Below are 21,684 nucleotides of genomic sequence, written 5' to 3' on the forward strand. Positions count from 1 at the left end.
CTTCTGAATCTTGGAACAAATATTTTAGTTGCAATGCTGGTGACTGAACCTACAAATCCCACTCCAAGCACAGAGACAGCGGCGCAGAGGACATGAAGGGGATGCAAAGAACTCAAAAAGCTGCTTCTAGAAATAAAAGCATTCTCACTCACAAGCCCAAGTAAGAGGGGGAACTCCCCAACATCTCTTTCGAAAAACGCAGGGCTCATAATCTAGGTTCATGCTGGAAGATGATAATGTGTTTACCCATGCAGGCACTTGGTTAAGAAGATCAGCTTTTCCAGACGGATGCTTTTGCTGACCGGACTCTGCCCAAAGCAAAGCAATTCCCAGCCTTGCGGGATACAAAGCAGCTGAGTGAGAGGGAAAAGGAAACCAGCGGGGAAAGAGAGAAGAGTCAAAGATCCAAAGAACTGCATAACTCACTGTGTGCAGCCAATAGTGCATTGGACTTGTGCTTCAAAAACCAGTAAGCAGGCACACACCTTCCCAAGTGCAGCAGGTGAACCATTCTGGAACCTGGGGAAGGGCTAAAAGCCAGTTGTGATATGAAGTGGAGATCTGATGCTCAAGGTCAGAAATCTCAGCAGCTGCACACAAGCAATGTTAGAGCATTCCTACAGCAGTTCTTTGGGACCTGGCTAAAGAATATGAGCCATAATGCCCAAGTAATGTAAAACACAACAGTGCTCCATTCTGTGGCATGGTGTTTTTTTTTGCATAGCATTTTGATGGGTTAACATTCTGCCCCAAAAATAGCATTTGGAGAGAGAAGGGGATGGGATGGAGGAGTGAAAATAAAAAGGATGGGATACCTGACTTGACACTCGAAGCTTGAGCGGTAAAATCAGTATTGCCTCACAAGCTGCAAAGCATATGCTTTAACAGGGTGTGCCTACAAAGAGAGTGGCATGGCTGCACAGGTTCAACCTTCTTTTTTTAACAAAGGTTTTGGCAGTTTAAGGTAATAATCTGAAGAGACAATGTGGCTTGAGTATAGGTGACATTTCCTTCTCTCACCACATGCCTGCTTTTGTACTAAAATGGCAAGAATGTGCCCGTAACAGAATACGCCAGAGAACCTCCAGCCTTGAAAGCGCAAGTAGCTTCTTGTAGGAAGCCTGAAATTCATCATCACGGGGGGACAGAATAGATTTGTCTTGTGAATACGAACTATGTCTACATAGATAGCAAAGTGCATGTTGTTGTTCTGATCCAAGGAAAAGCCAAGTGGGGTTTTGTTTATTTGCATGGGGATGGCAATAATTAAAAGCAGCAGAAACCATCAGGGCAGTTTTGAGAACATGCTGGACCTAAAACTTATAATAGTTATAATAGTTTATAATAAAAGGGAAAATAGGGTGAAACTTTAGGAAAGAAAAATAAAGACTTTGTGGATTGCAGCTCGATTAATGGAAAAGCAGCCAGCCTCTCGCTAATCTCTATCACTTGCATTTTAGTATACATGCTGCCAAAGCAAACAAAAATCTCATAACACAACCCACCACATAAGCTATAGGAAAACTCCAAAGTATGAGGGGGCTGCTGGGGGAATATTGTGATGTAAACGCTGAGAATATATAAGTGATTTGAGTAAGTTTTGGCAATAAGACTCGGCACCGTACAAAAATAACACTTGGTAATAAAAAATTTCATCGGCATATTAAAAAAAAGTCAGGACATCAATTGATAATGGAGTTTCTCATTTGTGCTCATGGGGCAGGCAAAAACATTCTTCCTCTTGCAAAACCCCGTTTGTTAGAAATGTAGTTTTTAAATTAATTTTTTTTAAAAAAATCCACTCAAGAAATACATCAGGAACAATAAAATCAACATCAAATAAAAACAAAAGAACAAAAACAGGTTTTATCAGCAGCTCTCCAAATTCATATGTCATGTTAAAAGTGCACAGAATTTTAACCCATCGTGAGGCTGTGAGGCTAACATGAAACTGAAAGCTCTGTGAACGTTAAAAAAAGAACTCCTAATACCTTCAAGATGGAGATTTTTTTGGACCACCACCGAGACAAGAGTATCCTTGGTTTGCTTTTCTTTTCCTTTGAAAGGTGAACGAACATCAACATTTTGCAGCATTGCAGTAAGGCACTCGCCCACAGTTGAGTATGTGACTGTTGCATTAAAAGGGCAGCAGCTATCCCACTTTTAAACAGGCGGAAGACAAGTTTCCTTTTCGGCATTGTGGTAAGTGCTGGGGGTGCCTTACGTTATTATTATTATTATTTATTATTATTTATTATTATTATTATATATAAAGGGGAGAAATTTTCTTCATAGGGAAGGGTAAGAGTGTTAAAATTAATCTATAAACTACTGGCTTTTTCTTCTTCTTCACCAATTAAAGCATCTTGTATCCTAAAATATTAGTTTTTATAAATCTAGTCATCTGTTTTAAGGCTCTACAAATCCCATTTCCCCCACCCATCCCAAACAATAACAAACAAAAATCTTACCAGCGTTTGATTTGGCATTGGAGAACCAAAACAGTTATTTCACAGTCGAGAAAGTCTAATATTGCGTCCCCCCCCGCCCCGTCCCAATAATGAAAACCGTTTTGTTTTTTTCTTAACAGGAAGTCAGATCTCTTCCTTGGTTTTAAATACTTAGTGTGTTTGGTCAGGTAACTAGAAAGCCTGAAAAACAAAGACTACAAAGGTGTGTTCATCCGGTTAAGTGGCTCTCCTGCATTCATTCCAGAGGATGCTGGTTTCCTGCCTCCAACGCCATCTGCGCCCTGCAGTGATTTCTCATTGGATGCCCGCAAGGTGCTCCCAATGCTTCCTCTTTTTAAATTATGGCTCCTACAAATCTGAAAGCTTTCTGGAGTGAGGTAAAAAAAGTTATACTTTCAAGCAAAGTACATGGTACGTAAAGTGTCCTGATGAACTTGTACAGCCTTGGCGAGGGCCTGAGGGTCTCGACCATTACTCTGGCCAGATATGTGACTGCCTTCTCCGCTGAAAGTGGAAGAAACAGGGTGTGAGGGGAAAGAGAACAAAGCATTAGTTGTCAACATATAAAACCACTACTTATGAATTGCTTCCATTCCAGGTAAGAAGCCTACAAGCAAATAAGTATTGCCCCAGCAGAAAACTGTCTTAGGTAAAGGTACCCTGACCATTTGGTCCAGTTGCAGACGACTCTGGGGTTGCGGCACTCATCTCGCTCTACTGGCTGAGGGAGCCAGCATGACTAAGCCGCTTCTAGTGAACCTGAGCAGCACACAGAAATGCCGTTTACCTTCCCGCCGGAGCAGTACCTATTTATCTACTTGCACTTTGATGAGCTTTCAAACTGCTAGGTGGGCAGGAGCTTGGACCGAACAATGGGAGCTCACCCCGTCGCAGAGATTCGAACCGCCAACCTTCTGATCAGCAAGCCCTAGGCCCTGTGGTTAGACCACAGTGCCACTCGCGTTACAATATCATAAATATCCAGACATAGCCAAGAATGAGTATAAAGTATGGCTGCACAGAAAGGACTTGCCAGGTGTGCTATAACACTTCTCTGGGGCAAATAAATTATTTGCACCTAGAAAACTAAAGACCAAACTCTGACCTCCGGTCAGCTCAGTCTGATCTGCAGAATCTTCTCTAGTGCTCATCACTGATCATTGGTGCTGCTGCCGGACAAGGAAGAACCTTCAAGGATCTCAACAGTGAACATCTGTGAGATGTTCTACCTGGGACTGAGCTCTCTCGAGTCCAGCCCATTCTGCACCACCTCTTTAACAATTAAGCTTCCAGCATCTGGCTGACTGCAAAGTGCCTTTCTGTTTTGAGTGCCTTTTTTGACAAGTTAAGTTACAATGTAATAAATTTATTTTTCAATAATATTATGTTTTAAGACAGAAGTATGGAACCACAGGACAGGTAGCCAAATGCAGCCTTCCAGGTCTCTTGACTGGTCCTCAGTTCTCTCAGGCTGTACGTCTCACTGGTTCACACAGTAAAAACAGGGGGTGTATAATGCCATTTCTGTTATCTTGGGTTCACTAATCAGTAGCCCTCCAAATTCTCTGTAGTACAAAGCCTGATCATTGGCCAGGCTGGCTACCAACACACCGTGGCACAGAATCAGCTGTGGGGGGGGAGGGAGGAATCCATGCTGCCCACCACCTGTACCCAATAATGACGGCAACTCTAGCAGGCCCACAGATTCATCAACCCTGCCCTTTTCTCAACAAAGCCTAAGGACCCTATCCAGTGCTAGTTCTACTCAAGAGTGGATCCATGAAATTAATACACAGGACTAGCTCAGGCCCATTACTCTGCGAAGAACTATCAATGCATCTATCAATGCAACTATCAAAGGCTCAGGATCTACTCTGTGAAGAACTATCAATGCATCTAACCCTAGGTATGTGTAACTGAAACAATCATATACCCTTCTCTTGTTTCCCTCTTCTGCCTCCCACTTCCTCTCCCCTCCTTCAGTTGTTTTTCAGATGGCAACCCCTTCGAGCAGTGACCTGCCATCTTGTGCTCCGTAAAGCACCATGCCTATTGGTGGTATAATGCGACAATCAACCCATCAGGGACTCTACAAATGGGATGTTCCTGACATACAAATCTGTTCCTTCAGAACTGAAGACACACATTCAAACCCAGGTGTCATTGGGCTTCCACCACAGTGATGATGGTGAAGGAAAACAAGTTACCGTGGAGCCACGTAACTGCCCTAGTCTATCCTGCTCCACGGATAGAAACAAACAAGTAGAGGTACTACATGTACAGACACCCAGCTGCTCACCTGTCATGCTCTTTGTCCACAAGGTGATATCGCGCCCGAAATGCCACCAAGCGGGCATAGTATGCTGGTGCTGGGATAGAGACTGAGCGAGTGCAGCGTACGTAAGTGTGGCAAAGCTGGTAGGTGAGAATCTGAAGCTCATCCGCTGTAAACCGGTTGTCATCCCAAAGAACGTAATAATGGGAAGGTCTGCTTGTACCCTGGGTGGGAAGAAGAACTGGACTCAGTAGGGTACACAGGGAGGAATGATGATAACTTCCTAAGTGCAGTGGACAGATGGTCCATCTACAGGGGTAGTAGCTAACCTTTTCAGTCCAAAGGCTATATGCAAAAGCAGCCAATGCACACGCAATCTGGCCCATGGGTTTGCCACCCCTGTGCTAGGTGGCCGTAGACAAGACCTCCCCCAGCTTCCAATCCCCATTGGCATTATGGATATAGTAATATCAACATCTTACCAGGCTGACATATGGATTACTGAGCTAATATGAAGTGCTTTGTGCATTCAAGAACCTCTAGGTAAATTCCAACCACCACTATGGTGACCCACAAAACCCAGAGGCCACCGACTCAACTTGGTCCTCTTGTTTTATCTTCCCTCATGGTCAACTCCATGTAACAGAGCCAACTGCTGCTCCTTCCCCAGATCTACAGCCCCCATAGAACCTCTGCTTCAGGGAGCCACAATAAACTGGTGCCCATTCACCAGGTCCTTCCTTGCTATTGCCTCCCTCCACAAAAAGAGAACAGGGATTATAGGGGTAGGAAAACTGAAGTATACTTTGGGATTCCGGCTATTATCTAAATCACCTCCTCTCCTTAAATAAAAAAGGTCATTAATACACAGTACCTGAATGCCAGCATGACTACACAGGTAGAAGTCAAACTCAAACGGATGAGTAATGTTTGTATCCACTGTCGTTCCCGCTGGAATGTTCCCACTTTTACCAATCTGCAGAGTTTATTACAAAGGAAACAAAAGCATAAATGCTGTTAGCAAGAGAAATTGTCTGGGATGTTTAAGCAAGATGCTAAGAAAAAGCAATTGCCTGGATGCCTCCACTATCCTTTAGGGATCTCAAGCAAGTTAGTTAGGGAACTGCTGTGCCAAACAAAATAAAAGAGAAAAATTAAATTAATCTTAAACCGCTCAGGCTTTATTAATGCTATCAGCAGTTCCACAATTGCCACTTGTTAGCCTCGCTGATCTGTGTTTACACAACCAAAAGACCTAATTTGAAGCATGCCCCATCACTGATCCTCACCCTCTCATTCTTATCTGCACAGAAGAGGCGAGTGTGGTGTCGTTTCTGCACAACAATGTAAGTAATGCCTGGCTGGTAGTCCTTCTCCAATTTGATGCAGGCATCACGGATGGCCAGGAGCTCATAATGAAGGATCTAAGAGAAAAGCAGCCATAATGCTTTAAAAGGTAGAAGGAAAAAGAAAACACCATGCTGCCCCCACTTCTGTTTCTAGAAAGATAATCTATTCATTGAGCCATTTATTTTTATTATTGTTTTTTGCTTGATCATATGAAGAGCATTTTTTTTAATTAAAAAAAGTTTGAGGCCACCTTATTCTAAGGCACGATTACAGCCAATTGTAAACTTTTTCACCCAGTAAAATGGACTGGAAGTGAATTTAGCACAACTCAACAAAAGATAAAGCACTTTGTAAGACTAATGTATGGTTAATTTACTGAATTGGCTGCCCCAGGTTGTAGGCACATCTACAGGCTTAAGGTGGCTTTAAAGGGGGAGGAGGCAAAAATCACGATGAGAGAGAGGCCTATCAACAGCTATTAATACCTAAATGGACCCTCTTGAAATGTTTACTCCTGAAAATCAGTAGCTGTTGCCCTTGTGCCCTGCCTCTGGGTCTCCCATAACCCAGGGCTGGGAAATTTGGGGCCCTTTAGATGTCATTGGGCTCCAGTTTCCATCAACCCCAGCCACCAAGACAAATGGGATGGTGGAAGTTATAGCTGTCAACAAAATCATAATCACCATCATCATCATCTGCAGAGCCACAGGTCACCCAGACCTAGACTAAATGAACCTTTATTTATTTCATAAAATTTATACACCACTTGATTGTAAAAAATCTTAAAGCGGTTTACAAAAATCCAGTTAGTCAAATTCAACAGAACTTATCTACTACTGAAGCCCACCTTAAACTGGGCAATTCCTAACCTGTACCTACTGCAAACCTCTGTCCTTTCCGCCTAATGCGAACGAAGCTTCCTGCGCAGGATCCATTCCTGCTGGTACTATTGAGGAAAAGAGGCCCCCTCACCTGTGGGAGCTGTCCCTCCGGCACTCCATCACGGTAGAAGATTATGCGGGTGGGTTTGAAGCGAGTGGACTTGTAAAACTGGATGAGGAGCTCTCTCACCATGTACGACAGGTCCTCTATGATCTCCTGCCGGGGCCGCTGAACCCGCACGGTGGCACAGTAACGGCTTGGGTGGGCATCCATACTGCCCACCACCTGCAGCCCATAAAGAGCAAAAGTGTGAAACTTGCATGCCACTGAAACTGAGAATTGTTATTATTATTAAGAACTTCACCCTGTTTTATTTCTGTCAGGCTTGGGTGTGGGTAGCAATCCTGATGAAAGTGAAGGACTGTCAACTGGTGAAGACAAATGGGAGAGAACAGGCTGAAGACAACACTGCCTCTCCCTACGCTAGGGGACTTAAGAGGCAACTCCCTAGACATCTGTGCTGGGCTACATGGACACAAGGCAAATGTACCTATGTGAGCCTCTCACTGAACTCCATCCTGAATGAGCAGGTTGGAGCACATCTGAGGTGGTGGCCGAGTGCTCCAGACAGGCACACAGAACAATGTCTTATACCGAACCAAAGCTATGGTCCATCTAGCTCAGTATTGTCTACACCGATTGGCAATGGTTTTCCAGGGTTTTAGGCAGGAGGCATTCCCAGACTTCCCTGGAGACTGAAACTGGGCCTCTCTGCACACAAAGCATGTGTTCTATCTCTGAACTATGGCTCTTCCCTTCCTGATGGTCTGGGGCCGAGCCAGCCTATTACACACCACAACATTTGAGAGGTAAAACTTACAGCTGTTATAGAAGGCTTCTTTCCATCACCTGCTGGGGGATGAGTCACATCAGCTCCAAGGAATATGACTGGCTGCTGAAAGACAGCAGACCTGGGAACAAGATTGAGTAGAAGATTTAGTACCAAATACAACCAGAGATATTTTTTTATTAAAAAAAACCTAGCATTTTGTGGGGAACACCGTTCTGCAAAAGCTAGCCATCCAACGTTTTGTAGCTAAATTAAAGCAAGTTACTTCCTTCTGTTTAAGCAAGTTACTGACAAGCAGTATAATCAGAGTTACATGCTTTTATCTCCCCCGTCTCCTCCCCGAAATTCCAAGCCAAGTCCCAAAGAACTCCTGAAAGTGTGTTCATCAGGCTCCCTCGCTGGTGATTTTCCACTGCCAAGAGAAATCCTGATATTTTCAGTAAGCTCTTCCTCTGGGCTGACTTACTGCGTTCTAAACTGTCCACATTTCTTCTTAATATATTTCTTCATTCATATTCATTTTTAAAAAACCAGAGTAACAGCTGGAGATAAAAACGATGAGAAATCTGATAAAAAGCTCTCATAAAGTATTCAGTGTAATTGTATAACTGGCTGAATGTTTAAGCCATGAAACATTTCAGGTGACCCTTTTATTACTGCTTACTTGTAAGAGTTATGGTTCGGTAGTAATTTCTCATTTTTAAAAAAAATCTGGACTGTAAACTTGGTTTACAAACTAGATTTTTTAAATTAAAAAATGCAAAGCACTGGAGAAATAGTGGAGAGTGTTGCCTATAAAATATTGGAAATTATGAACAGGGCAAAAAATGAGCAGTTACATAATTCCACTTACTATGTGTAGTTCATTCTAGGACAAAGAATCAAATTTATCAGTTCAACAGGAAGGTTCTTCGGATGCAGATGATATGTTCCTTTGTTTTACGTCTTGCGGCTGCACTCCTGTGGTCCCTGGAAGAGCATCCCAGGGGCCATAGGATATCGCAGATCTCCCTAGGTAGACGAGGTCCGCCCATAAAGGCACCCATCTTGCAACCACAGTCACCTCCTTGGCCGCTAGTGCTTCAGGAGTGGAGAGCGGCAAAGAAGTTGCATTTCAGATGCAGGGGCAACTCAAAGGAGCTTTTGGATCCTCTGGTTCCCAAGCTCTCCTGTTCTCCTAACATTATCTTCAGATTTGGGAACTGGGGGGTTGGGGGTGGAGGACACCAGCAGCCTTGTGGCTGGCATACTCCCCCCCCTTCTTTTGAGTTCAATGGGAGAGAAATGTGTATTTAAAAGGCTGACAAAAGACTGGGGGAAAGGGAGGAAGGCTCAAGTCCAATAGTACCGATTGGTACAAGTACCGATATGGTACATTGGTCTGCCTTGAGTTTTCCCTCTCCCACTCTCTTATGGACTCTCTGCGCCCAAGTGCTTGGGGTGACTACTGGGGCCAGAGCTTCACTTTTTGTTTCTAAATGAGAGCCAAAGCTGAGATTTTCAGGGTCACAAGTATGGATGTCAGAATTCTGACAGAAATGGGAATAGAAACTGCCAGTGCAAATCAATCCGGTAAATATGATCAGTATTCATTGTTGCTGTTGTTTTTTCCATCCACAAACAATACACAATTGATTAAGTCCCCCACCTCACCCCGTTTTGCGCCTCGTTTACTTTGCACTGAAATGAATGGGGTGGAACGACGGAACGACAAAAATTACGTGTGTCACGTAATTTCACCACAGTGGATGTGGAGCTGAACAGCATAGTTTGGGGTGGAATACGAATGGCAGAACAGAAGCAGCTGCATGCAACCAATACAGGACAAAAGGGAGATCAATGCCTTCTTACATCCCTAATCATGAGTTCTTGTTCAGTTATGCCAGGTAGCAGGGTGTCCTTGTGTGAGCTACAACATCACTGGGCGGGGGCGGGGGGGGGGAGTTCAAGTGAAGGTACTTCCCTTCCATCCCACTTGGCAAACATACCGCTGGTGAGGCACCAGGATGTTGTTGATCCCACCGAGCTTGACATTGATCTTGAGGCAGAGGTTGGAAAGAGTCTGCGGCGATGTCTTCACAACATTCTTGACTTGCACGCACTGGGTAGCCATCCCCAGGAGCGTGTCCCCCACACGCTTTACCTCCGCTGCAGACAGAAGAGTAAAAGCTTGTTAAAGCAACAGGCACCTTGAGGCTTCTCCTTGAAAATAATAGCAGGAACATATCTGGGGAAGGTTTCCATTTGATATGTGGAGGGATAGCTTTAAGAGAGGCTGAGAATTCCAGAGCTGATTTTAAAGCATTCGGGTTTGTAGACCTACATGCACTGCATCGCTTCAAACTACAGCGCAGGGGGGGGGCAAAGGCCACAAATCTTAATTTTCTTTTTTTCATCTTGAAAATGTGCTCCTAAAATCTGTAACTACAGAGGCTGGATTACCGTAATAAACTCTATGTGGGGCTAACCTTGAAGACAGTCCAGAAACTCAACTAGTGCAGAACTGCCAGATGGCTAACAGGGACAGAAGAGCAGCCTTGCAGCATCAAGCCGAAGACCTATGAGGTCCAGCATCCTGTTCTCACATTGGCCAACCAGATGCCTGTGAGAAACCTGCAAGCTTTCTCATAACATGATACACAGCCAACAGGAGCAAGAAAAAGAAAGCTCTTCACCACTTCCTGTACACTTTGCTTTAGGAACACAGGAAGCTTCCTTATATCAAGTGAAACCATCTGGCTCAGTATTGTCTATACTGACTGGCATCTCTCCAAACTGTGTCTGGAGATGTTGCAGTTGAACCTGGCACTTTTTCATTCTACCACTCAGCCACAGCTCTCCCCCCAAGAGGTGGGATCTATTACATCTGTTCTGAAACAACATAATTGGCTCCCTATCCACTTCCAGGCTCAGTTCAAAGCGGTGATGCTTATCTACACAGTATGAGACCAATATACTGGTTGGATCTTCTTCTCCCATACTCCCATGGATGTCCAATTTAAGTAAGGCAGTCAGCAAAAGCCATGGAGAATACCTTTTCAATGGTGGCAACCTTGCCTGTGAAATTGCTACCTGAGGAAGGCTTGTCTGGCTCCCACTTTATTGTTGTCCCTTCTCAGGCTTTCAAAAAGCTTTTACAGTTTTTAAGTTTTCCTAGGTTTCTACTTTTACTGGAGGCCATTTGTTTGTTTGTGCTTGTTATTGTGGGATTTTGTTTGTTTGGCCCAGAAAAAGCCAACTAACTTTGAAGGTGTGGGATAAATCTTCTTAACGCTAAACATAGAAATCTAACTTCTAAAGAAAAGGGGTTTTAGCCTAGTCCCTGCTGCACTAACTTTCTACGTTCAAAGGCACAGAAATATATAGTAGAAAAAGAAATATATAGTAGTAGTAGTCATCATCATCATAGTATTTACATTTGTTTACTGTCCTCCTTTCAAAAACCACAGGGCAACCGAAGCAGATTCTGTGCCAAAATCAGGCCTAAACCCCAATTAAAACAGATCTAGAAAACCAGCTTTCTCCAAGAGCACACGGATCTGGTCTGCAACCGCCCACTCAAAAATCTTGTCCGAGAAGGGGAAATTGGCAACTGGAAGTGTTGGATTATTAAGGGTTCAATGGACAGAAATTCCCTTTTGTCCTCCCCCCTTCCAGCAACTCTCTCCTTTCCTGTTAACATACCATACACCGGCGTCTTCCCTGGCAGGATGACTATGATAAGCTGGAGCCCTGAATAGGTGTTCTTAAGGTGACGGAACATGGGCTCCACACTGTCTGCACCTTGTGCATATTTGCAGAAACACGGCTGGCCCTGGATTGGCATCCCTGCATCCTTGGAGATCTTGCGCAGCTGGTCTGTAAAGTTCCTACGGCACGGGGGGGAAGAAAATGAGGTTTGAAAGGAGGATGCAGGAAGAGTTTATTATGACTGGTTATCCCTCTAACAAGCAGTGCTGTTGCATAGGATGGGGAATCCATGGCCTTCCCAACTCCCATTAGTCCCAGCCAGCAGAGCCAACACTCAAGAAAGATGGGCGCTGCAGTGTAGAGGGCCACAGGTTTCTCATCACTGCACTGAGGGGTGTGTTGGGTCCAGGACGGAGAACTAAAAATCCATCTCAAAAGTCTGCTAGTTGTCCCTAAGCCCACAGGAAGCAGTGAAGGGAACCAGTGGCCCTCCAGTTGTTGTATTTTTGACTATAGCTCCCATCATCCCTGACCACTGGCTACTCTGGCTGGGGCTAATGGGAGTCCAACAACATTGGGAGGAGAACCTGTGGCCCACCCAGGAATGAAGGAACCATCTCCAAGCAATCGCCCATAGCCCTGGATGGGAGGGAAAACCCTGCCATACTCAGGAACAAGGCCTCAGGTTCTACAGCCAATGAGGAACTGCTGCCAGCTTCTCAACACTAGTTTTCCAGGGGCATCCCCAAAAAACTGCCAGAATACATTATGCTGCTGGTTCAATATCTGATCCAGCTCCCTAGTAGAAATCTAGGAAGCTGCCTTATACCAAGACGAGCCATTGATCCATCAAACTCAGTATCACCTACACCTTTTGAACTCTAACTGGAGATGCCAGGGATTGAACCTGGGTCCTTTTGCTTGCAGAAGAGTGACTCTAAGCCGTTGTCCTTCTATAGCCATCCAGTTCCCCACACCCACAAACATACCACTCACTTACTTCAGAACTTCTTCCCTGCATTGCTTCTGGGGGGCGAAACAGGCTATGGCCCAGACTTTGATCTCAATGCCATTGTAGAACTGCTTCCCCCTCATGTCCCATACCCCCTGGTTGGGTGTGGCGATGGCACGGTTCTGCAGGGAAAGAAAATGGTGAATTGGTCTTTTAAAATAAACACCACCTACCAGGGGAGTTTTTTGGGACGCGGGTGGAGCTGTGGGTTAAACCACAGAGCCTAGAACTTGCCGATCAGAAGGTCGGCAGTTCGAATCCCCGCGACGGGGTGAGCTCCCGTTGCTCGGTCCCTGCTCCTGCCAACCTAGCAGTTTGAAAGCACGTCAAAGTGCAAGTAGATAAATAGGTACCGCTTCGGCGGGAAGGTAAACGGCGTTTCCGTGCACTGCTCTGGTTCGCCAGAAGTGGCTTAGTCATGCTGGCCACATGACCCAGAAGCTGTACGCCGGCTCCCTCAACCAATAAGGCGAGATGAGCGCCACTACCCCAGAGTCGGCCACGACTGGACCTAATGGTCAGGGGTCCCTTTACCTTACCAGGGGAGTTTGGGAATCATTTGCCCTACATGCCCCACACAGATAACCGCTTTAGAGGATGGCTAGTCAATTTGGGGGAGAGGGCCCTGGGGTTCATCTGGCGTCAATATCCAAGCTTAACTGTTTATTAAAATCTAAGACAAGCCTGCTGAATCAGGCCAATGGTCTATACAATGGTCTATACAGTCCAGCATCCTGTTTTCACAGCGGCCAGTCAGATGCCTGTGGAAAGCCTACAAGCTGGGCCTAAGCGCAACAGCACTCTGCCCAACTGCGACTCCCAGCAACTGGTAAACAAGAGGCATACTGCCGCTGACAGGGGAGGCAGAATATAGTCATTGTGGCCAGTAGCTTGCGCTCCATGCATTTGTCTGATCCTCTCTCAAAGCCATCCAAATTGGTGGCCACTCCCACCAAGCACTATAAATAATAAAAATATACAAGTTTCCCTATTAAAAACAGCACTGAATTATTTAAAATTAAAATTATTTAAAAGCACCCAAACAAAATGTGCAACACCCGCCCTCAGAAGACCCTGCCACAGTCATCAGTTAGCAGCCAAAGGCTTCTCTAAACAAACAAAGTTATTTCCCTGCCAGCAAAAGGGAAGCAAAAGGGGACCAGCCGCGATTCCCCCCCGAAGGGAGCTCCACAATCCATTGCGAGCAGCCCCCAAGAAGGCCCTCTCTTGTAGCCTTCCTGTGGTGGGACAGATATAATTTTATTCTGTAAGCCATCTTGAAAGGATTTCACCCGTAAAAGATAACAGTCATAAAATCGTAGAATTGTGGAGCTGGAAGGGTCACCTAGTCAAGCCCCCCTTGTAATGCAGGAATCTTTTGCCCAATGTGGGGCTTGAACCCAGAATCCTGAGAATTAAACACAATTTATATGGTGACTGATGGAAGGCTTTGGGGAGGGGGTGTCAAAATGTCCATTCCTTAGATATTACTACTGGTCAGTTACTCTAAGAGAATCTGCCACCCCCCACCACCAGGAGCACTTGAGAGACCCTTGGGTGCTTACCCGTCCTCCATACTGTAAAATTGGGGCTGGCAGGACACGCCCAGTCACTTCAGTCATGTCATCCTTCACCTTTATGCCAAACTCCTGTATGTATGGGTCCAGGTTATAACTGGCGTTCTTCATCTGAAAAACAAGGATGGTTACATTTTACTGAGTGCCTCACTTTCTGCATCAACTTTCCCCTTGCTGCTCTAAGTTAGCTTTTTGCAGATCTTTCTGCTTTGGTGCTTATGTTTTGTTTTAAGGGCTCCTTCTGAAAACAGAATTTCCTATTTTATTGTCTATGTCCATGGTGGAGAGCTGAAGCTGGCTATCGGCTTGGTTCCTCAGCCGCCCCACCCACCATAGGTCAACTCTGACATCAGATGACTACTTCAAAGGGGATAACTCAGCTCCACTCAACTGATTGGCACCAACAGTGCACCCTCCAAAGGGCCTGTTCTCAGTACTCATCAGCTGATTGGTGCCAAGAGAAAGCCCCATCAGCTACACTAGGGAATTCTCATCAGGAACTTCTAAGGCAGCCAGTCTTTATCTGCCCCACATTTGAATTCACATATTATGTCAGGTGTGGTGCAGATGGGTGTGGTTTGGGGCAAATGGCCTCACATGCCTAATTAGGGACTCCCCCCCCGGCCAGGCCAAATTAGGCTCACAGGCCAGAAATGGACCACAGCTGATCTATGTGTACATACTGCACAAATAACTTTTAACTTTTTATTTTTCACTTATAATAACACAAAAAAATACAATACATAGAATTCATGGGAGGTATACAATGCTACCCTTTGTGCCACTATTCTTATTTTCATAATACATAGGAAGAATGTGAATAGCAATGTATTGTTTCATATCAAACTATCAAGTCTCTCCAGTCAGGTTATTTTGAAGCTGCTGAGGTTCCAGTTTCACAACTTCCTAACCATAGAATGAACCGAAAGCACTGCCCTACAAAATCACCTTCCATGCTTGTCTGTCTCATCAGTTGCACTTGCTTCGTCAATCCTTCCATTAAAGCATTTTGCTACAATAAAATTTTCCATTCCTGAAATGTCCCTCTCTCTCGTTTTCTGATTTCTTGCTATTACCTGTCTAGCTGCAGCCAATAACATCAATAAAACCTTTTTATATGGTTCATCTGAATTTTGGTCATCAAATATAGTTAACAACACCAGTATCAGGAAATGATCTATGTAGTAGCTTATTATTTTACTACATTCCAGTAAGATTTCCCCCCAAAAAACTTGTATGACATCACATCCCCACCACATATGTACGTATGTGCCCAATTCTGGGCACCCACATCGACAACATACAGGACTCACTGCATATATTAAGCTTAGTGTTCTTAGAGTGAGGTATCAACAATGTGTGAGTTTAAAAGAACCTTTTCTCTCTCTTTTTTTTGCAGAAACTAACTCAAGGGGTTTCCTTTCCACATCTCTTTCCCATTTTCCATTGTAATATTAAAATTTAGTTTTAAACTTGGCTGGAAGAATGATATATAAATATAATAAAAATATATTTATCCAAACAGAACATGCTTTCCAACAGCTACACTGGCAAAAAAGAAACACTACTCATAAGAGTGGAAAATATAGGCAATAGTTTAAGCAAAGCATGGGCAGCCAGCAGTCTTCAGGATAAATAACACAGGCCTGGCCTGTGAAAGCTCCTAGTGGAACACTTCAAATGATTATGGTGCTGGAATCTGTCAATCGATTGCAGAAAGCTCTACCCAGGTAATGGCAGGATCACATCACTTCAGCACTAGTTCCATAAGACCTGGAGGGATTTAGGTCAAAGGTTTTGTAGCTTTTGTGGCTAAACACTCAGAAAGCCCCATACTTCCTGCCCTGCCCCATCCTAAAATTCTGGTAGATATGAAGAGATACAAATATTGACAGCAACCTAGAACTCCTGAAGTTTTAAAGTACATGAGTTTTGGCTTTGAGAGACTCTGCCATAGCTCTGCTGGCAGAGACTACCCGAGTTGTTATAGGGTTGGGTGGAGGCAGATCTCTGCCCCAGCCAACCCCATTTGAATTGCACCACTAAATCATAAAGCTCTCACTGTCCTCAGCAGCAGTTCACAAACCCTCACTTGCAAGTTGCCAGCCCAAAAGAACAGAAAGCTCACAAGCGCTTGCTGCTTCCCTCCCACAAGAGCAAAAAGACAAGAGGCACATACCAGCCGGCTAATCTCCTCTTGCCTATCCGGGGCAGACCTCGCTGTTGCTTTGATCATGGTGGAGGTCTGATTGTCCGTTAGTTTCTTAATGCACCGCTGGCCAGCCACAATGTTACATACCTGCCAAAGACATTTATTTTTAATCGTTGTTTTTGTTAAATTACTATCTTGCCCTTTGGGCCCAATACTGGTCTTCCAGATGGACAACAATGAAAGCATAAAACAAGCACACACTTAAAACTCAGATCAATGTCATCAGCAGCATATAAGAACACTTATGGAAAACAGCAGCAGCTTCCTGTTAATCTGGATCAGCCTGCCCCAACCCCCTGGAGAAACAAGGAGTCCTCAGTACTCCAGGACTGCTGCTCCTTCTTCAGAAGGAAGTTCTACAAAGCTGGCACCACTACAGAGAAGGCCTTGATTCTTGTGTCAATCAGCTTAACCGCCAATGGTAGAGGAACACAAAACAGGGCCTCTCTGGGGGACTGCAGAAGGAGATTCATACAGGATATACCGTATTTTTCCCTGTGTATAAGACGCCCCCTATTTTTTGGGACTCAAAATTAAGAAAATGCACTGTGCACTATCCGTGTATAAGACAACCCCTTATTTTAAACTTCAAAAATTTCGGAAACGATATAGTCTTATACGCGAAAAAATACGGTACATTAGAGGAAAACATAAACTTTGCCTGACCACAGCTATGGAAAACTTGCAAATACAGCCAAATAGCTCCTGAGTTGGGAGCCAATTTCCCATAAATTTTGTGTGTGATAATGGAGCACTTCAATTTGTAAAACTGTTGTACTAACAGCCCTCTCAGAATCTTGGACAAACCATTAAGACAGCCATGCTCAGGGGCCAGTAAGAGACCATTGGGCAGTGGTTCACATGTGAACATTAAGCCATGGTCAGAAACAAAGCCATGGTTTACCATGAACAAGCAGTGTGCTAGTGCATGCTGCCCAATAGCAGCCGCTGCACTCCTCCCTTCCCAGAGTCAGGAGGCGAAAACCATGGAGAAGCTGACTTAGCATTCTGTGCAAGCCAGGATTCATGGGTTCCTTTTAAAAAACCAAAACCTTGGCTTCCAGTAGTAGTTTGCAGAGAAACAATGAGTGCTGTTTCACACATTAGGTGAAGTCAGCCATTCTGTGGTTTTGCTTCCCACTTCTGGAAAGGGAGATGCAAAACAGGTGCAATTCACTGGCATGCACCAGCATGCTACTTGTTCATGGTAAACCGTAGTTCATTTCAAACTATGTTTTACCAGTACGTGTGTACCAGACCAGTGTGTCTAGAAGCTTCCTGTGTTCCAATCCACCATGTATCCACTAGTCACTATTGAGTCCCGCCTACCCTTAATTTGAGCCAAGCAGGCAGAATTTGTGCTGAGCACTTGGCATGGAAAGGGAGAAGGGAATGGGGGGCATCGCATTGAAATTATTCACCGAGGGGACTTTAAAAGGCAAGGTGAATGGGCAAGATTATGAGCCTCCAATTAGTTTCAGAGCATTTGCTAAGGGGAAGGATTTAAAAAGATTGTCCCCTCCTTTTCCTTCTCCACCTGCTTTCCCTTCTTGCATCTTGTCTTTTTAGTCTATAAGCCTGAGGGTTGGGCCTGTGGTTCTTTTCTGTTCGGAAGACATTATTCGTCTGAAAAGCAGGATAATAAAACACAACAAAGTTAAATTTTAGAAGATGTGACAATAGAAGGCAAGATTCATAGAATTGTAGAGTCAGAAGAGGCCCTGAGGATCATTGATCAACCCCTGCAATGCAGGAATATGCAGCTGTATCATATGGAGGACCAAACCCTGCAAACTTGGTGTTATCAACACCACGTTCTAACCAGCTGAGAAATCCATGGGACTTTACACAGAAGTGTAAAGCAAGCAGTGAAGATTGGTCAAAGTCCCATGGTTGGGAAAGAAAGAAAATTCAGCTTATTTCTTTTTCATTACATATTTATTATATATTATTTATTTATTATATTTATTATATATATATTTATTCTCTGTGTATAAAATTGCAGTGTTTTGTTTTGTGTCTCTGTGTTTAGGCACTTCTTGTTTCTTTTTTTAAATTTGTTTTTCAGTAAAAATTAAAAGTCTTAAAACCGCTGGAGGCCGAAGCACAAAAAGGTTCAAAAGGACAAGAACGAAACAGAACATAACTGTTCATGCAAGGGCGCGCACACACACAAACACACACACACTCACTCTCTCGCCGCCGCCCCACTATAACAGCAAAGCCTTGAGGTATTTCAAAGCCATCTTCCCCATCCCATTCCAAAAATGAGTTTTCACCTCCAGAGGTAGATATGTGTGCTTCTGCTCTTGGCCGACTTGAAGACATGGCAAGTGGGGGTACTTGAGCTGGAGGTTGTATTTCTGCTTGAAGTACTGCGCTACTGTGCACTCCACCGTCTGACCGCTCTCCAGCTGGAGAGGGAACCTACACAGAAGAAATCCACAGCTGTTTAGAGAGCCCGGTACAAAACCAGGAAAAAGACCTCGAGCCTCTCCAGACTGATTGGTCTTGTAGGTGCACTCTACGACTTGTACTGCGCATTAGTGGTGAATTTATGCTGGACCATCCACACATCATTCTGCTTTGTAAGTTGTTGTGTGATGCTTCCCCAACGTTACTGCGTTATTGCTATCTGGAAGAGCACTCTTGCCCTATAGGGCAACAAAGGCAGGACAAACAACAACTCCAAAACATTTGTATTGTGCGAAGTTGCAAGATTTCATCTGGCTCTTAATTCCACCTTCAGGACAGCTTTCCCCACACTGACAGTTGAAACAAGTCACCTAGCAGCAGTGCACACTTCTCCCAAGAAAGTGCCCATCAGTCAGTTCCCAAGGCTTCCTGCATCGCCAGACTAACAATGTTTTTTTCTCATTCCCCTTTCTAAATGCTACCCAACTGATGCTAAATGTCACAAGGTAACACAGCCACCCCTCTCCTGAAACACACAAACACACACCACAAGTGTCTATTCCCCTTCCCCCAAGCTAACAGCCTTACGTTTGGTGGCTAGCTGGCCTCCGAGTAACATTACACACACGGTATTTCCTCTTCATCTGCCCACAGTGAGTCACCTCCACTTTCAAACCTATCAAAAGAGAAAGACATCCATTTATCAGCTTATTGATCCAGTCAACATATAAAACACAGAACGCATAGGGTGTCCCAGACTTTCCACCACGGCCTCAAAAATATTGCCCCTCTTAATTTTGCCTTTTGCTTTGCATCTATTTCCTTTGCGGCCCTGAAAGAAAACCACTTGCCAACTAGGGCCTTTTAGAGTCTCTGCCCTCTTTTACCTTTGATCTCCTTGGTGAAACGGACTCTCTGAGAATCAGTCAGGGGCTTCGGCTGCTCATCAATGTTCCGGATGTCCAGCACCTCACACATGAACTCAATCACTGGCTGGGCCTTGTAGAAGGCTGTCGCTGATACTGTTGTGGAGTGAGCAGACAAGAGTGCAGGTCAGTCCAGGCAGCAGAAGCACAAGCATCACGGTCATTTCTTGACTCTCTTTCTCTAGGGGTGCTTCCAGGCTGCCACCATTTTGCAGGAGGTGTTCGAGCGCATACCAGAACTTTAGGTTTATGCAATTGACATGGATTTAAGTACTGTCACCCTAGCACAACAAATCCATTTTTAAATGAATTTTTTGCAGTTTGGAAAGTGACAGAGAAAACTGCGGGATAAACAAATGACTAGTGGAAAAACATGTAAATACTCCATAACGAAACCAGGATGACGATGATGATTATTACTACTATAATTAGTATACCACCCTTCATCCGTAGATCTCAGGGCCATTCACAGCATAAAAATACAATATATAAGCACAAAATGCATAATAAAAACAAGAACCAAAGAACCCCTCCCTCAAAGGCTCTAGAAAAATCAGATTTTAAAAAGCAATGCAACACTTGCAGAGAACCAGATAAGTTTACTTATGTTTATATAATACATTTTTGCTCTGCCTTTTACGAAGCTGCTTAGGGAAACACCAGCCATGCATGCTGTCAGAAAACCTGTGCCTGTGAACTGTCAAAATAATCACCACAATGCAAGCTACATCTGACCAGGTTCTTGTTCTCCAGTGAACCTATCACAACAGTTAATTCAGGCACCTCTGGTGAACAGGGCCCCATAGAACCTAAGAGGCATTGCCAACAATCTTTTTTCAGTCACAGACTTCTGGTTGGGTATTCTGAATGTTTTACAGTTACAGGGTTACATTACTGCATGCATATAGTTACCATCAATATTCAGCATCATCTTCCACATAGCGGGCCTGACAGACTGGTGGAACCCAAACCAGACCTCCCGACCGCCTCCCAGCGGGTGATAGTATCCTTCAGGGGGAGAGAAGAAGGAACGGCCCACTGGCGTGTACCTGGGGAGGCCAAAGAAAATGAAGAACATTAGCCCATGCTATACCCATGTAGGATAGCAAACTTTGATATTTGAAGTCTAGACTGAGGCACAAAAACCCTTCAAGAATGTCCCTGGGCCTCAAATCTTCTTAAAGATTTGTCACTAGGATAATTTTGCCCAGGTCTTTCCTCATACCTAGGCACTATTTAATTGGGGCGGGCAGTCTTCAAAGTTGCAAGTTAAAGGATTTCCTTGCTCCATGCATGCCAATCCAGTCACTTCAATCTGTGGAACTCTACAAGTGCCAAGCGATGTCCATTCTGCATTTGAAAGCAGTCGTTTTCCTTTAATGAGGCAGCACCTGTGCTTTGGAACATCCTGCCTATTGATATTATGTAGGCACCATCACTGTACTCTTTTAGACACCAGCTGAAGACTGTGAAGAGGCGTGAGAGAGCTACGCCCTCACAGAAAATTACACAAAAATACAACTCCCAGGGCCATGTTGGCTTCATGGATGTAATGTATCTGTGTGAAAACAGGATAAAAGATGTGCCCAGAGTTCTGGGCACCTTCCCCATTATTATTATTTTTAATTAACTAAATCCCTGACAACAAAAGAAAGTTACCTCATGGAGGCCAGGTGCCTCATGGCAACATCAAGGGCTTGGACAGATTCCAGCGGAACAGGAATCTGCCCGCTCACCAGGGCCTCGTGAAGCATCCGCCAGCTCACAATGGCCATCCACTTGATTGAAACCTTGAATATCCTGTCTTTGCCTTCCCCTGGAATTGTCACCTCAAAGTCAACCTACAAACAAATGACAGAAAAATAAATCAATTTCTTAAAATTGTCTTTTATTGTGTGTTATGATTTGCATTCCACAGTAGTCAGGCTGTAATACAATAAAATACAAGGAAAGAAATAAAGGAACCATTTAAAAAATAAATATGAATATTTAATTCAGACATGCTATGGGCCACCTGAATGAAG

At 44.3% G+C, this 21,684-nt stretch overlaps 1 protein-coding gene across 2 annotated transcripts in view; it reads right to left on the bottom strand.

Annotated features, from left to right (window-relative positions):
- Positions 1–1,686: 1,686 nt before the first annotated feature.
- The window catches only part of LOC309375602 (protein argonaute-1), a 39,235-nt gene continuing 19,237 nt past the window's right edge, over positions 1,687–21,684 (bottom strand). For both annotated transcript variants that reach the window (XM_081921440.1, XM_081921441.1), the window contains 16 exons: positions 21,320–21,501; positions 20,573–20,709; positions 19,622–19,756; positions 19,323–19,410; positions 18,599–18,746; positions 16,287–16,406; positions 14,096–14,218; positions 12,519–12,652; positions 11,513–11,697; positions 9,817–9,976; positions 7,859–7,949; positions 7,069–7,263; positions 6,036–6,170; positions 5,621–5,722; positions 4,771–4,970; positions 1,687–2,975 (listed from right to left, as the gene is read on the bottom strand). In XM_081921440.1, coding sequence (XP_081777566.1) covers positions 2,867–2,975; positions 4,771–4,970; positions 5,621–5,722; positions 6,036–6,170; positions 7,069–7,263; positions 7,859–7,949; positions 9,817–9,976; positions 11,513–11,697; positions 12,519–12,652; positions 14,096–14,218; positions 16,287–16,406; positions 18,599–18,746; positions 19,323–19,410; positions 19,622–19,756; positions 20,573–20,709; positions 21,320–21,501 — 2,244 coding nt within the window. In that variant the 3' untranslated portion in view covers positions 1,687–2,866. The remainder of the gene's footprint in view (positions 2,976–4,770; positions 4,971–5,620; positions 5,723–6,035; positions 6,171–7,068; positions 7,264–7,858; positions 7,950–9,816; positions 9,977–11,512; positions 11,698–12,518; positions 12,653–14,095; positions 14,219–16,286; positions 16,407–18,598; positions 18,747–19,322; positions 19,411–19,621; positions 19,757–20,572; positions 20,710–21,319; positions 21,502–21,684) is intronic.

Source organism: Podarcis melisellensis, assembly GCF_964234715.1.
Source record: "Podarcis melisellensis genome assembly, chromosome: 8".
Lineage (NCBI taxonomy): Eukaryota > Metazoa > Chordata > Lepidosauria > Squamata > Lacertidae > Podarcis > Podarcis melisellensis.